This window comes from Pezoporus occidentalis, unplaced genomic scaffold (genome assembly GCF_034315485.1).
Source record: "Pezoporus occidentalis ecotype Australia unplaced genomic scaffold, CSIRO_AGI_Poc_V1 ctg134, whole genome shotgun sequence".
Classification (NCBI taxonomy): Eukaryota; Metazoa; Chordata; class Aves; order Psittaciformes; family Psittacidae; genus Pezoporus; species Pezoporus occidentalis.
In genome coordinates this window covers 1,292,774-1,309,522 of record NW_026913146.1, presented here as the reverse complement: position 1 = coordinate 1,309,522, position 16,749 = coordinate 1,292,774, and the positions used below count along the sequence as shown (strand labels likewise).

Here is a 16,749-nt window from a genome sequence, read left to right as displayed (position 1 = left end):
TTTAATTCAAATACATCATTAATTTTATCAAGCAATTAATTTTGTACAATTATACTTAATATGTTGTCAGCAGAACCTATCAGCAAAGGGTTGATACTTACAAGACTTCCATGTTGGTCAATCCCCAGAAAGCGCCATCCATGAGCCTAGTAACCCCGTTTCTCTGCAGTTTTAATGATTTCAAAGCTGGAAGTCCTTGGAAAGTAAGCCCATCTATTTTTTTAATTCTGTTGCGATTCAGCTCCCTGCATCAATAAAATGTACAGTTACAGCAGAGTAAGTTTTACCTGTACGCCAGCAACCTTTCTTCCCTCTCTGGAAACAAACCTTATTTAAGTGCTTTTCTTGCGCATAAAACAGAGACAAGATATAATAAAAATCAAACATTTTATGGGAATGCATCACATTTAATCATGCTAACACTCTTCTGCCTTTGTGATACTGAGGACAAGGACCTTGGTAGTGCCTTGATTTTCAGATTTAAAGAATCCCTGCAAACCTAGAATGTCATGGTCAATCCTGTTGACAAATTCAAAACTGAAAGCAACTTTCTGTTGTACATCCAGCAGCAGAGCTGCTAAGGTTATCTTAAAGTTGCAATAAGTAGTCAGAAAGGAGTTAAAATATTTTAAGCTGTGATAACTGGGCAAAATTTAGTATCTTGGGTGATCCTTCTCTTTCTTAATCTGGAGCCAAGCATTCATTACACATTCCTCCCTCATTCTCCACAATTAGTTACAAACAGTTTCTTCCCTTTTTCGCAAACACTGTTGGCACTCACCCTTCAGTCATCACACACAGCCCTTGTAGGCCAGAAGTTGGGACCTATGTGTATCCTGGAAGGGAGTTATAAGGCATAACTAGCTGAATGACAAGCCACAGTCACAGTAATACTCAATATTTTCTATTTTTCTGCTCTCTACAACATCTTCTTGGCTTTGGTCCTTTTTAAATCCAAACCCTGCCCCAACCCCAAGCAGCTTTCTGACTTTGAGCCACATGAAAAGGGAAGTCTAGCCTCACACAGGCACAAAGAACAATGTCAACTTTTCTGTAACAGTGAATTTTAGACTAGCCATCATTTGCTAAATTAACAGTTTATTTATTAGAAACAACTGATATACAGTATAAAGAGAAAGGACTAGACAATACTAAGAAAAGGCCCTCATACAGCAGTGAGTGATCATCTGTCCCTTCAAGAAGGTCTTAGATCAGCATCCTACCAAACTAAGAAGAATCCTCTCCTTCCAAAACTTACTTCCTATGGGAAGTAAAGGCCAAAATAATTCTCTCTACATAGTTATACCACAATTATTTTTCAGAATCTAAGTCTTGTAAGAATCCATCTTTCTGATGGCCTGATACAAACACTACCTAGTAACAGACACCCAATAGAGAACCCTACTTCCACTTCTGTGTTTGAATATGTAAAAGCAGTGGAAAACATTCAGTAAAAATAGCCTTTAGTTTTTCCCCACTCCTCCTCTGAATAATTCTTTCAGGAAATAACACAAATTTTCGGCCTTCATTGAAGATTAGCTACTCAAGGTAACTAGCTCAGCCTACTGATGGAATCCTGAATGAGTGCAACTTTTTTAGCCAAGAGTACCACCAACTTCCAAAATTTCAGCTGAATCTGAAGATCAGAAAGTCTACCAAGATCGTTAACAAACCCTGATATTTGCAGGACTGTTCTTACACTCTTCTACTGAGGCTTGAGTCAAATTCTTCCTGCATTTGTACACAGAAAAGACATTCACTGTTTCCATGTGTCCAGCATCATAACAGTTCACTGTTCTTACGACCTTTCACTTCCAAGACTTTATCATCTTCAACTCTTGACTATGTAATATGGAAAATAACTATTCAGGAGTTAATGAAGTGCAGTCCTAGCCCATCCTCTTGTTAACTTCCTGTGCTCTTTAAGTTTGGGGGTTTTTTAGAGAAAAAAAAATACTTCCCCAGCCTATTCCATGTTAAATAACTTTATTTATTGTTTGGTAAAACATTTATAGACAGCATTGTATCAGTGAAGCTGATGGAGGTCTGTTTACCCAAGCATATTGCTTCTCATCATACCTTCTGAAAGCAAATTAATTCATTTCACCGTGAAAGAATAAAAAATCCCCTCATTTCACCATGAAAGCACAAAATAAATGAGACTGATGGAGCAAACTAAGTTTACTTCATTATTTTTCCAATGCTTTCTCACAGAATACTGCTATGACCCCTCTTCCAGCCTTTTTTTTTTTCCCCCTTTTAATAGGCAAACACAATTTTAACACAAAGACTATTCACATCTCACCAATATATAAGACTAGTTTTGTTCAGCACAAAGCTGCAGTTAGTAAGGGCTGCAGTAGTATGTTTTCTATGTCTGTCTCACTCTGCCTCTGGTTAAATTAAAGGCTAAAGTTCAAGCACTGCCAGTGCTTTGGAAAACCTGAAAACAATTAGTCTATTGTAGGTCGCACTTACAGGTGCTGCAGATGGGAGAGCTTAAACATCTTTTGAGGGATTGCTGAAATTTTGTTCCTGTTCAGTTTCAATACTTGAAGTGTAGTAGACAAATTGTCAAAGGTACCAGGCTCCATGGAGGTTATTCGGTTACTGTTAATATACCTGTTGAAACAATGTCTAGAAGGTTAAATTTACAATTATTTAATAAATTCTCAATACCAAGTAGTGAAACACAAAGCTCTTGCACTGCCTACTCCTTCGTAAATGGAATTTCGTTTATCATATTAGTTAGAGCTCTTGACAGCTCAGTCTATGGTCGAATAGTATTTCACCACCAACATTTTGTTCTATTCTGCAGGAGTGTGTTACTGGCAGAAGATACAATGTTGCAAGCCCATTACTTTATTCTCACTCAGTATAGCTCTGGCACTGCTATTGCCATTACTAAATAAGGATTAAAGGTAGATTCAAAAAAGTCCACCCAACTCTAAGCAACTCAAGACTAGCTCAACCATGAGGGACTTAAGCTCATTTTGTTATACAATTATTTCTCTCAAGAGACACATCTATTTGATTCATCAACTTGTTGCAACAACTCATGTATTCAAGTTAGCAGCTTATGTTAAACAATAGGTGAAAGCAGGAATAAGTATTTGATGCGCACCTAATTAGAAAATTTAGTACCTTAGCAAACTGCTGCCAATCTAAATTTTCCAGCAAGTTTTTCTGAAAGTAACCTGAAAGAAAAAAACTGTAACGCTAAGTTTTACTTACAGATACTTGAGCTGTAACGATGGAAATGATGATATTTTTAGCTCTGATATGTTATTGTTGCTCAAGTCCAAAGTTTCTAGACTCTGAAATGGCTTCAAGTGTTCAGACAAGATGTTGGTAATCTTGTTGCTGGTCCTAAAATTTAAGGACAGTAGTCAAAAGAACGTCATTTCCAGAGTAAACAGTTGTTAACTACACATGATTGACGAAAGTTAGTTCTGAATTCTCACACTTAAAAATAGCTTCTAGTTAAAGAAAAGTAATAAAGTATGTGCTCTAGATAGAACATTCATTTCTAGCCATCATAAATTGGAATGCTCTAAATACATGTGTTCACCAATATTGCTTAAAACATAATCCCAGCAAACAAGATGAAAAGAACTGCATTATAATCCAATTACTTCAATTCATGGATTTAAAAGGAAGATGTAAAACTCCCTCTGATCATCTATTCCCAAACAGTACAAATACCCAGTATTTGCATTGAACAGTACGCCACAGTATTGTACTTAAATGTTACTAGACATATTTTCTATCTTAATCAAATTAACATCATACTAGCTACAGTTTTCTTTGAAAAATCCTGCAGCATGAAAATCAGACTGAATTTCCAGAAAAACAGCTAGATTTCAGAAGATGGATGACAGTGCATTCCCTCAGAAAACCATTCTATAGTTCCGCAATTAGACCTAGTATTTCATCCTGTAGATTCTTCTAATGAGTTCAGAAAAAACTGAATTTCTGCTCATTATAGAGGTTCTGGTTTTCAAGCCTGGTCAGATTTTACGTTTTATGTCTCACACCCAATTCCACAACAAAAACTCTGCAACTGTTTAAAGACTTTGGTATCCTAGTCTACTCTAACGAGCATCCCTTTTTTACTTCCAATGAAAGGCACTTTTTCCAGCAATCATATTTCATGTTTGTACCCAGCAACCTACCAGTTTTTTCCATCCCAGTCGCATAATGTACAGAATCATACACGCACATCACCAGCGTTTAATAGGGTTGGTTGTTGGGGTCTAATGGTACATAGGGGAAAACAGATCATGACCAGTTAAATGAATGAAACCTGAAATGATCCCTGTTACCTTGAGAAGCTCAAGTCAATTCTGCCTGTGGTACATTTTGTGCCTACTATGATGAATTATCAAAATTTAGGAGCTCTCCCCAACTACTAGAGATTGCAGGGAAAGGCAATTTCAGTGAAACTTATCAACAAGAATGCAGATTCGAGGTGTTTGCCTTCATTGGAAATACCTGCCCTGGATCAAATAGTAAGCCACACATTTAGAATAGCATGGACAACCCTCACATATTTTAGGGGTGTGGGGGATTACTGCTCATGAAAAAAAAAGTCCTGACTCAAAAACTGAACCAGAAGTTAGATTAATGGGCCTTCTGACCACATGTGGGAACGGGTAAATGATCTTGCAGCCCCTCCAACGCAGCACTTGTATCATGTTTCATTCCTCAGGCTGTCTGGTAGAGGTACACTGCATATTTTTAACTCTTAGCTGAAAGTATTTATAATAAATGGAAACAAATTACTTTAATAAAAAACAACAACAAACACCACCACCATGTGTCAATTCCACTGGCCAAGTAAGACTGCAAGTTAGAAACCAGGTCACAGAGCCTTGCATTTATGCATTACTTTGTTTACAAGGTAATTACTAACAAGGTATTAAAACTGCCAATTACTTGAGTGACGAATAAAATTTTCCTTGCAGTAAAAGTGTGCTCCAGCAGAAGCCAGCAATTTCCTGAACTGCACGCCTCCTAAATTGCAGTGTGAAAGTGTTCAGTTATAGAGATGGCTTGCACAGTGCTGTCTTTGTGTCAGCACTGCTCCATAAAACAGAAATTCCTCACAACTGGCAGGATAATAGCCCCTGTATTACAAAGTTTAGTTGGACCTAATGGAACTGAATAAAGCTCTTATACAGCCTTCAGATTAGCACTTAAACTAACTGGCAAATTACCTGACACAGACCAGGTTAAAACAAAACCAAACAAACAGAAAAACACACCTTGTTTATTTCAGGGAAGGTTTTACTTTTTTGGAGATGGTAAGGTCATATTGTGGGGAGAAAAAACTTCTTTTGTTTACTGAAATGGTGAACACATTAAAGTCCTAGTTCATCTCGCAATGAAAAAAATCAAACCAGCCTTCACTGCACCTGCCTGCTTACTCATATTTGCAGAAGCCACTCAAATGCAAAATATCCAAATGGCTCACTCCTTATTGCTCCAATCTCCTACTCCAGTTTTCTCTACAAAAAATCTAAGTGCCATAATTCACACCTCAAAAAGATTATCCAGCGCTGAATATACCTGAAAAATTCTAACTTTAAGGCCCAACTTTAGTTAAAATGAGAAACTGCAATTCTAATTTGACTTTTTTTTCCACAATCACTTAAGTATATCAAATAAAAACAATGTATCAGCTTCCTCACAACTGCCAAATTGCTGTCAAAATTAGTCAAGAAAAATGTGTTCAAAAATGTAAGCCTATCTAACTGTCAAGGCAGACCCAAACAGTATCCTCTGTGTCAGTACAATGACATACAAGTTTGTTCAGTATGTTCAATACCAAACCAAATAACCAAACAAACAAATGCCCACAACACCATGAACTCTTCATCAAAGTGCTATTATTACTGTGCTCAGACAAAAGCTGCTGCACACACCACACTGGTTTCATTTCGGAGACCCTCAAAGGGAGATCAGAGCCACAACAGAACCAGCACATCAGGTTCTCACAGAAGTAGACCTGAACCAATTTGATAACTTTTTCATGTGCAAGGAACAGCAACACGCTGCAGCTTCCCAACAACTTCTCCTGTTACAGCTGAAGAAGCTGGAGCATTGAGGAACACAAAACCACCAAAAATACCTGCATGAATCTGAACATGCCTTTTGCAATCTGAGTGCCCACACCCTGACTTGCAGCAACAAAAAAAACGTATCACCCACCCAAGAGCGCATGCAGACTGATTTAATTATTTTTACATACACCTGTATGACTACCAGTTCAAGAGAGTATCAGTTTTTCATTATGTGTATGAGAAACCTTAGCTTGCTTTCTCAGCATTCATGATTTTAACCACACCACTAGGCCAAAACATCTGTAACAGTCCTATCAATCACAATCTGAAGATTCGGTCTATACAGAGCTACAACATATCTGACATATTAACTTGTGCCTTCCTTGCCTCTGGGGAAGTACCAAGCAATACAGCAACTTCTGTACCCATTTTGTTAGGGATCTAGTTAACACCATTTAGATGTAGTAGTTCTTACGTGCTGGTGAAACAAAAAGTAAGTATCCAAGATAAGTATCTTTTGATAAAGATTGCCAGTATGTTTTCTACCTAAGTATGCAAGCTTCATTCGTCTGATCCTGTAAGATGGAAACCCCTACACAGAAATATTTAGACCTGAAGCTCTACCTTTTATTTCTACTCAAAATTTCAGAAAAAAAAAAATAATATATATATATATATATACACATTCTTGCAGTTTCTTCTCCAGCATAACTCTTTTTTCCAGGTAGACCTTGATCTGCTGTGTTTTGAGCAGCTTTAGTTTTATCTTGCACTACGATCATGACAAGATCATGTATAGAAGCCTAGAGGTGGAGGAACCCGATAAAAAACAAGCTGTCTAGACAAACAATTTTGGAGAGCTGTCTGTGCAGCCTGTTCTCCAAAGCAGCTGGATGTAAAATAACTGTTTTAATATCCATCTGGTTCTAGACTAATACAGTATCTCAACCAAGGCCTGAGAAGCAGCATATACTTAATCTGCCTCACAAACAGGCAAATGAAGTCATACTGGAGGCTCCTGCTAAAGACTAGAAAAGTATATGTAAAGAAAGAAAAAAAAAACACTCTGCTAGGGCTAGATAAAACCTTTCTGAGCAGTGCTGAAGCCAAGACACTGGGGTTCATAGATGTTTAGTTTGACCATCTTGTGTTTACATGGCTTGCAGATTAGAGCTGGCTTGGAGGCAGCCATACCAGAGCACAGGCAAACCAGATGTGGTTGTCCCCAGCAGAGTACACAACTGGTGGTCTTCACTACAGCTCACAACCTCCTGTTTCAATTTCTTCTTCTGTGGTTGCCTCACCTGTTCTTCCCTCCACTCACCCACTGACATCATACAACTCCTCGCGTATCATCTATTGTTTCTTGCACTCCTGCACAAACTCCCTTGGACTTCTGGAGTTCTTATAAGAAATGATGTCAAGATACCAAGTAAAAAAAAAAAAATTAAGCAAAAAGAAAAATAAAATAAAAGTGAAAGATCAAGACTTAATTAACTTCCTTAGAACTGTAATTAACTTCCTTACAAAGTGCTGGAAGACACATGCTCTGTGGTTTTTAGGGTAAGGCTGGAAAACTTTAAGACCCCATTATCAGAAGAAAGAATCTCAGTAACTCCTACAAGAAGAAGGAGAAAAAATAATTTTTTTCATCAATTTCTACACATTTGACTACTAAAATTAACCAGACTGTAATGAACAACTATATCATTTAAAATATTGTAATTATGGTTTCAAGCTGAACACTACCCTTACAGAATACCCCTATATGAATTGGACTACATGCTCTTCTCACCAGACACCAGCTGCATTGAATAACATCCAGTTTTCTAAATTTTTGCAACTGTTAATATACAGAAATATTTCAAGCAAAACTGCTTTTCTCCAAGGCAAAGATGCCAGAAATAAAGCCAGAATTCAGGCTTACTTCCAGTCCTACTGGTAGGTCTACAAGTTTCATGCCCCCTTCATGCACAGGCTTCTCCTTCCTTAGAGCAAGCAGTTTTTTTTTCTTTTGAAGGTTCCCTCATTCCATGATCTATGCCTGTCATTGCACATTCAAGCCAGATGTCAGCAAGTCTCTGCTGTTATTTTTTTTGTACTTTTTGTGGTACACAGGCATAAAGCAGAAAATGAAAACTCGAAACTCTGCAGGCAGCTGATAACCCTGTCCAAAACTTGACACCAAAGCTTATTCATTCCCAAACAAAAAATAAACTGGGAAAAGGGGATGAGAAAGATGCAGAACAAACCCAAACTTTACAACACATGATACTTCCATAGCAATTCTCTCCTGATTTTAGTTATAGTATCAATGTATGTAATTAAACTTCCCATACAAACTCTCTTCTTGATAACCGAGAGTCTGTTCCCCATTTCACTTTCTGGCTTTTCCAAAAATAATCACAAGTTACTTCTCATGTAATAACCAAGTGAACGTGTAAACTCATCACTTGACTTTAAAGACTGTACACAAAACCAGTGCAGGTACAGCTATTTCAGCATGGGCTGACAACAGAAATAATAACCCACTGCAGACTTGGTGCACCCTATGACAGTTAAAGCTAAAATCTTGGACAATTCCAGACCTAGATTAAACCCACCATAGGGTTTAATAGGATCATAAATCACTTTTCTAATATGATGTATGGACTTGTTGAGTAGTAACACCTATCCTTTACTGTTACAGAGCCAACACTCCCTTTTGAAGGGTGCAGACTGAAGTCTAGGCACTTCAGACCACACCCTTCTAGATCTACTCCTAGTTTTGACTGTCTCCTATCCACTTCACTCAAAGCACCAAGTCATTGCATTTCATTGATCTATTGCAATAACCACCTACCACTTCTCCAAGATATCACCACAGTACTTATACTTGACATCTTAACTTCATTCTGACTTCCCTCATTCTCTGTACTATATGCCCTACAACTTTGCACCTTCTCCTTGGTAAAATTTCCTACTAGTCTTCCATTTGATCACATTGGAACAGTGTTCTCCGCTTTTCTGATCCATCATTCTTCTTTTTAATTCACCTTTAACATTGCTGATCAGAAAATTGTGCTTGTTTTTTTCCACTGTAAATAGCTCAAAGCTTGCATTCTTTTCCATTCTCATTGTAAAAGCATTAATCTAGGCTGTCACTACTTTACATTTTTGCTACAACAAACTCTGGGTTTTCACATACTTCTTCCCTTTCCCATCATTCAGCCTAAATTACTGCCATAAAAATCTAGTTTCCATGTCTGCAAGTCTGACTAAGAAAGGTTCCTTTTCAAATTCTTTCATTTACTTCCTCTTAGTCTCCACACCAAATATCAAAGCCTGCAAGAACTAATTCCAGTAAGTTTCTTCACTCTAGCTTTTAGCTCACAACTTCAGCCCAAGTCACACATGGTTTACCACCACTCCCATTTTTGGGACCTTCTCCAAGTAGCCTTATGCCTGAAGCCCAGTCTGACATTCCTCTATTCTTTCTTTCAAGCCTTCTTCAAAACAAACTCTTCCAGGCAGTATCTAAATCTTAATCCTTCCCATAATAAAGTGGTAGCTGAAGAGATGACAACAATGTAAAATATTTGACCAACATTTTCTTAATATTGGAAGCCAGACTTCAGTTTAGTGTGCTCGCCTTATAAACACACAATACCACTTTCACTGGCAAGCATCGAAGGGAAAGGCATCCACTACTACTGAATGTAAGCTTCCATTTTCAGCAGCGGCATGTAAACTTCTTGTGACTGTAGCTTTCTAAATGCTGAGAAAGCATTCTCCAGGATTTTACACACAGCTTCCACTCCCCAGCCCACTGTGAGATAACAAAGACACAGATTTCTCATACCTATCCCTATTCCAAATAAACTTACAAATAAAGATTATTAAAAAAAAAACCCTTCTATCTTTAAAGGATGCTTTTTGCAGAAGTTTTCCTCATGAAGGTACTGCCACTGAGCACAAACTAGCACTCTTATTTAAATATACTTTTCCACATTTTAAACAGAACTGGAAACACAATCCTAAAATAAAATCCCTTCTAGACAGTATAAGGAATTAATCACCACTTTCCTTCGGTACCTAGGTTTGTGCATAAAATTAAGATAAGCATTTAAGCTGTATGTTGGTTAATCAAAGCCACCAGGATATAACAGTGCACACTTAAATTTTGGAAGGATACCTTTTTGGCAATAAAGATATTTTTTTTTCTTTTTTAACCAAGAAAGAAAACCAGTGACCAGCCTATGTTCTATTATTCCACCCCCAAATGAAGAAGGTAAGACTATTTTGTTCTTCCCGGTAAGAAGAACGAAGTGAGCACAAAGCTACCTAAAATGAAGGTTAATTTATAAATCTCTAGTCACAAGCTCATAGTTTGTTTAGCAGAGGTTTACGATATGCCACTACAATTTAAGAGTTAGTTTACTCGGTTTTAAGACTGATAAAGAAAAATACCTTTTCAGATTACATATTAAGTCAGGTACCATGAAAAATCCTGAAAGCCCCGTAAGTAGAGATACTGACACTGCAGTATGATAAACTCCACATACTAAGGGTTTGTATCAGGTATCTCTGTCTCCATTACCTGACAGCACAACGCTTTACCAGTCTCAACCAACCACCATGCTGTTACTAGGTCCTTCATCAATGGGATTTCACATTTAGATTAGAGCAAAGCATGCTGCCCACTGAAGAAATCTGACTGATCACTGAAATCAGGATTAATGAGCAACTAAGCAAAGCAGCAAGCTAGAGCTAACAAAAGAATACACAAAGCTAAATCTGGGCTCGCCTGATAATTTTAGAATTTCAGAGCTTATTCATGAAGCCTAGTCTATACTAACACTTGGAGATGATCTTCAATAAATTCCCTGCTGCAGATTAGATAAGCAACAAGTGTCTACTTTAGACCACAGACTACCACCTGGACCTGAAAACACTTCTTAGGCATTCCCCAGGTTTTCATTTGTTTTCAGTGATCAAGATAATATTTTTTAAACAAATCCCTGTTGATGGCCTAGGCAATTTTACAGGGTGTCCGTCCCATCCCCCCCCCCCCCCTTTGAAGAGAATGACTTTGTACTTTTTTGGCACAATTCATTTCTAGCTTCTACATCTGCTTTTTCAGAAGTATTCACTGAACATCAAAGGCCTGAGATACCACGTAATCAGAGTCATTTTGTAGTGGCTGATAAGAAAGCTACACTTAAAGTTGGAACAATTTTGCTTACTACTAAAACCTGTGACACCTGCAGTTACCTAAGACAGGCTACAGTCCCTTTGTCCTGTTTTTATCTCCTGACTAATCTTTGTTAATACTTTTTGGTTTTTTACCTTTTTAAACATCCAGGACACAAGATGTCTTCAAACACAATGCATTTAAATTCACCATATGCCAACAGAAAGACATTACAAATAGAAGACTGTAGAAAGCCTGCAGAAAAGTGACTTGAGGATGCAGCCCAGCACGAACAAACAAGTGGGCGAATTTCAAGAATCCTCCTCAATACTGGCAACATTCTTCATCATCTCAGACCTCAAAAGTGAATGGCCATGTGATTCCTTGTTTTAACTTCCTTAAAGGCTTCCTGTACAGATGGGATTGGATGGGATTTTCCTCCTCACAGCAGAGGAAGACCTGTGCCATGCTGCACATTCTGTATGTCACTTAGGAACGGGAGGTCTCACATTCTGAAAAAAGTGGGAACCTATTATAAGCCATATATTACTGTAAAACTTGAAAAACATTACTGAATTGTGAATGATCCATGCTCCTTTTTACTTCTGTACCATGAACTTTCAATTCTCCACTCCGGCTTTATCAAGACCAAGTATTTGTGTTCTAGACTAACATGATCAGTCTTTACAACGTAAACTATAATATTTTCATTTAATTCATCTGCACCACATTTACTAGTGCTTTTAAATAAAATAATTTCTATTCAATAAAATGTAAAATCACAAGTTTATTTAAAACAGACCATTATTTAAAGCTAGCCTAACACCAGAATTTCACTATACGCACTAGTGACTTTGGCATGTACAGCTTTTTTAGTCCCTGCAGACAGCAAGATGATGGCTACATAACATATCCTGGATGTGGGTAACATAAAACATGTTTTACATACACATTTTGATAAGAACAATAAAATTTAGTTGGGGAGGAGGATACTTTAATACTCAAAGCTGTTCTGTCTCTTTCGATACCATTCAAAGACACATCAGCGATGACAAATGGCGTCTACAATTACGTATTTTAAAAAATTCTGCGAGTAAAGTAGCATGGGGTTCTTATTTAAACTGTAAGTCCTAAAAAACCCCAAAACCTTAAAGTTGCAGCATTTGTAAATCAGTGTCCATCTTCCTTACAAAGCACTCATCGCGTGAAAAGTAATTAACATTTTCTGAAGCATTTTCAAGTAAACCCCTTATGCAAACAGTAGTTAGTAGTCAAATGCCATGCACGACTTCAAGGCTATTGTACTTCTATTACTTGGTTTCAATCTACTTCTGGATTCAACCCAGGTATAAAACTCTATAGCAATGACAGACCTAGTAGGCAATACCCGTTTTCATGTATCAACACCACAGATTCTAGTGGATTTTCAGGATAAGCAGGACAGGACTGGTACACCTTGTATAAGGAATACCGCTAGAATGGCAACTAAATTCAGAACTTTGCTTGTTCTCCTGGAATGAGGGCATGAGTATCCACTTCACTACCTGACACAAAAGCAATCCACCTATCTAGGAACAATGAAAAGAAACTTGTTTATTCTCCCAGAACTGCAGGATTTTCTACCACAAACATTTAAAACAATTATGCATTAATTTAACTGTTCTTACAAGCACTCCAGGAATGCAACTTAGGAAACACCTAACACAGTTTAGTCCAAGGGGTAGATAAATACACATACATTACTGCATGTGGCATTTGTGTTATATGTTTGTAGTAATTGGTTATTAAATCCAGTACACTCCCCAAAAGATTAAGTTGTCCAGCATTTAGGGGACCTGGCCTCCTGGCTACCAGTTGTGCTGTTTGGAGCCTCCTGACCAGATTTAGCCCAAAGGACAATCCATTTAGTTCACAGCAGCTTCCAGATTCCCAGGAAGCTATGAAGCTCTCTTATGCCATGTGATAAGAGTAGATACATCTATATTTTAATTCATATGATGAGTTATCTCCAGCCATGTAATGAGAGTATGCCTGCATGTACTTGTATACTCCTTCACACAGACAAGGTCTTCCCAGGATGGTGGCAGGGGGTGTGCCTGCCCAATACTCTTCTCCCTCATGGCGTTCAACCCTTAGCTGGCATCCATGGAAACAAAACATTGGCATTATCATTTCATGTTACAGACTGTGACTATGAGACTGGGAACATTTGCTGCTCTGGGTATGTTTACTCTGCATAATTCAACAGTATGCAAATATCTAAGCTAGATAAATATCAATTAAGATAGCTAGCAATGAGGTAGCTCCAGAAATGGAAACTACACTAACATGATAATCCACCCATGCTTGTTTATACTGCTCAAAGAATTCAGACACACAGTGCTGTATGGAAATACCTGCACTATTATTTACTGTAGGCATACCAGCAGCGTAAATTCCTTTGCAGGGCAAGAAAATTCTTGCAGAACAGGTAAAATTCTAAGGCTCCACAGCTGAATGACAAGTCCTGAGAAGTGAGGAAAGAAAAAAAAAGAAAAATCTTGAAAAAGATTTTTCTTCCATCTTCAACAATGAAAGATTTTGGCAAGAAAGGAAGGCGCCACTTCCACAACATTCCTTGAAGACGCCTTGGAAAAAAAAACTGGCTTTTCAACTGACAGTAATGAACCAGCGTATATGTATCTCATCAAAAATACAATCAAATCAAGTTTCAGAAGACTAGCACTCTCTTTTCTGCTATTATTTGAAAGTCAGAACAAAGACTCAATAAGGAAAGAGCAGTTTGTTTTGGAAAGGCTCCACAAGCTCCTTTCATATAAAAGTTTAAAATCCTGAAGTCATCAGATGTTTTGAGTACAGTTATTCTTTGAAGAGTGGTTCTAAAAATTATATTCTAATTGTTCCATATGTGTTCTCTTCACATGACTTACATGTATTAACTCAGTTTGATTGAACCCCTCCAAAAAACATTCAACACAGAAAGAATAAGTGAACATATTTTTTTCACTTCTCAAAAAAAAGTGTTATTAGATTATATGTCCATCTATAATAACACTATTATGTATATTTTTATGCCAGACAGCTGCTCTGTAACTATTTAGTCTTTTCTGTAAGAAGAGATTTAACATCTTTACATAAATAACTTGCAACCTGTAAGAACAGGAAGCTCAGGGGGGGCTTTATACTCTCTACAATTATCTGAATGGAGGTTGTAGTGAGCTGGGTGTCAGTCTCTTCTCCCAAGTAATAAGTGCTAGGACAAGGTGAAGAAATGGCCTGAAGTTGTGCTGGGGAGGTTTAAATTAGATATTGAGAAAAGTTTCTTCACTGAAAGGGTTGTCAAGCTCTGGAACAGGCTGCCCAGGGAAGCGGTTGAGGTACCGTCCCTGAAGGTATTCAGAATAGTGTGGATGTGGCACCGATATGGTTTAGTGGTGGACTTGGGAGCACCAGGTTAACGGTTGGACTAGATCATTTTAAAAGGTCTTCTCCAATCTAAACAATTCTCTGAGTCTATTCTGTGTTTGAAACAGAAACCTTTGCAAAAGAAACAAGATGCTTTATTTTTTATAACAATGCAATACCAGTCTAATTTTATGTTCTCTGTACATTTGTTTTGATACAAACAATTGCCTTAACTATTATATGCTCACTGACAGCACAGACCTAACAAAGGGTTTTCCGTGTCTGACCACCTGAGTAAATGAACCAAGCTAGTGACCCAAGGATACAGAACAACCAGTTCAGCAGTGACTGACTTTCATTTATACTCTCAAAGAAATACAAAAATTTTTGCACAGCTGCAGAAGGATGGTTTTGGGTTCATCTAAACTAGTTCAGTTTCCACGAGAAGGACTAAAGGACATGGCAAGACAAATTCTCAACTTTGCACTCCTCAGAAGGCAGGAGGATGTAAAACACTTTATTATGACATTATTTCCAACCTTGTGGCAAAATGAACCTTAGCAAAGACGTAAAAAAAAATATATTTAGATCAATTAGATGATTAAACTACAGAGTGCTATGACAACGTGAAAATACTGTCAACACATGCAAAATAGAAGATATGCTTAAATTCAACAGTTATTTGTCAGACACCATCTGCTTTTTCTTTCATTCTTTTCTGATTCTGATCTGTAAGAAACCACATCAGTATCAAATATCACTTAGTTCTTACTCAAACAGAGCAATCCAGACACAGCGGCTGCACCAGCTGACTTAGCTGACCTAAGCCCAGAGTAAAAACAAACCCCTATAAATCCCCAGATGTAAGCAATTGAATAGTGATCAATTTAATTAACTGAACAGCTTTCCAAAGTTTATTGTATTGTTTTAACCCTTTGGGCTTCTTCAAGAAAGGTAACTTGCAATTTGTTTTCAAGGGCAGAGTTTGGCCAGAGGGCTACATATTACTGGCTTTAGACACTTTAGATTCCCATTGATAAAATATCCCACATGTGAAAGAGGTGTCTTTTCCCTTTTTCAATTAATAGTATTAAAGTAACTATTTTTGTAACAGTTCCTTCAACTCTTAGAGAAACTACATGATGGGGGGGGAGAAATCAAACTGATTTTGAGTGGAAACCTCAGGAATAACATTTCCTTTAAAATCAACTGGTTTGGTTACTGGTCCTATATGCCTTTTACAACTTTATACTCATATTACAGATCCCACATCAAGTAACCTGCTCATTTCTTTCAAACAAAACAATGAATGTACATATAAATGTGACACCTTTATATCCATTAACTGCAGATGCAAAAAAAAAGAAATTATGCCACACATTAAAATGGGCTCAAAAAGACATTTTAAACATATTGGCAAAACATCTTCTAACCTAGATACTTGTCCTGAAGCTGCATCTCGAGGGGATTTCCCCATGTTGCCCACTGAAATTAATGGACCTCTGCCATGATTTAACACGAGTGGGATTTCAGCCAAGATGCATAATGATAGAGTATAACTCTTGTTTTAAAGTCCACATTGTACAAGTTTGTATAACGTTTACTGATGTTTGTACAGCACCTAGCACAACAGGGCTGAGGCTTCTGGGCACTACCACAACATAAATTAATTCTAATGCAGTCTTTATATCTGAGGGAAGCATAAAAACTACGAGGATTAAGCTCAATTATACACATTTTAAACAACCTGCTAAATAATATGGCATAATCAACTTCTAACCACAAGCTACTCTATTTCCAATTATTTCACTTTAATCTTTGTAACGCACATATTTCCACAAACCCCATGGAGTTAGTTCTACTAACTAGGGACAATAGTAAGATCTACTTACAGAGACAAAACCGTTATATTTGCAGAGACTCTTCCCAGATCTGGAACGATCTCCAGTTCATTGTTGTTCAACTTCCTATTAATGTTAGAAAATGGAGAGTCAGCTTTCATGTTAATCACAAATATGTACATTGGACTTGCTAAATGGCTGAACAGTGTCATCCCAAAATTAAAAAATAATTTCAGTTCCACTTAATGCAAAGTATCAGAAAAGC

At 37.4% G+C, this 16,749-nt stretch overlaps 1 protein-coding gene across 2 annotated transcripts in view; it reads right to left on the bottom strand.

Moving 5' to 3' along the window:
* The window catches only part of LRIG3 (leucine rich repeats and immunoglobulin like domains 3), a 39,600-nt gene that overhangs the window by 14,919 nt on the left and 7,932 nt on the right, over positions 1–16,749 (bottom strand). For both annotated transcript variants that reach the window (XM_062609084.1, XM_062609085.1), the window contains exons 3-6: positions 16,536–16,610; positions 3,235–3,369; positions 2,479–2,622; positions 102–245 (exon numbers count right to left, since the gene is read on the bottom strand). In XM_062609084.1, the coding sequence (XP_062465068.1) occupies positions 102–245; positions 2,479–2,622; positions 3,235–3,369; positions 16,536–16,610 (498 nt within the window). The remainder of the gene's footprint in view (positions 1–101; positions 246–2,478; positions 2,623–3,234; positions 3,370–16,535; positions 16,611–16,749) is intronic.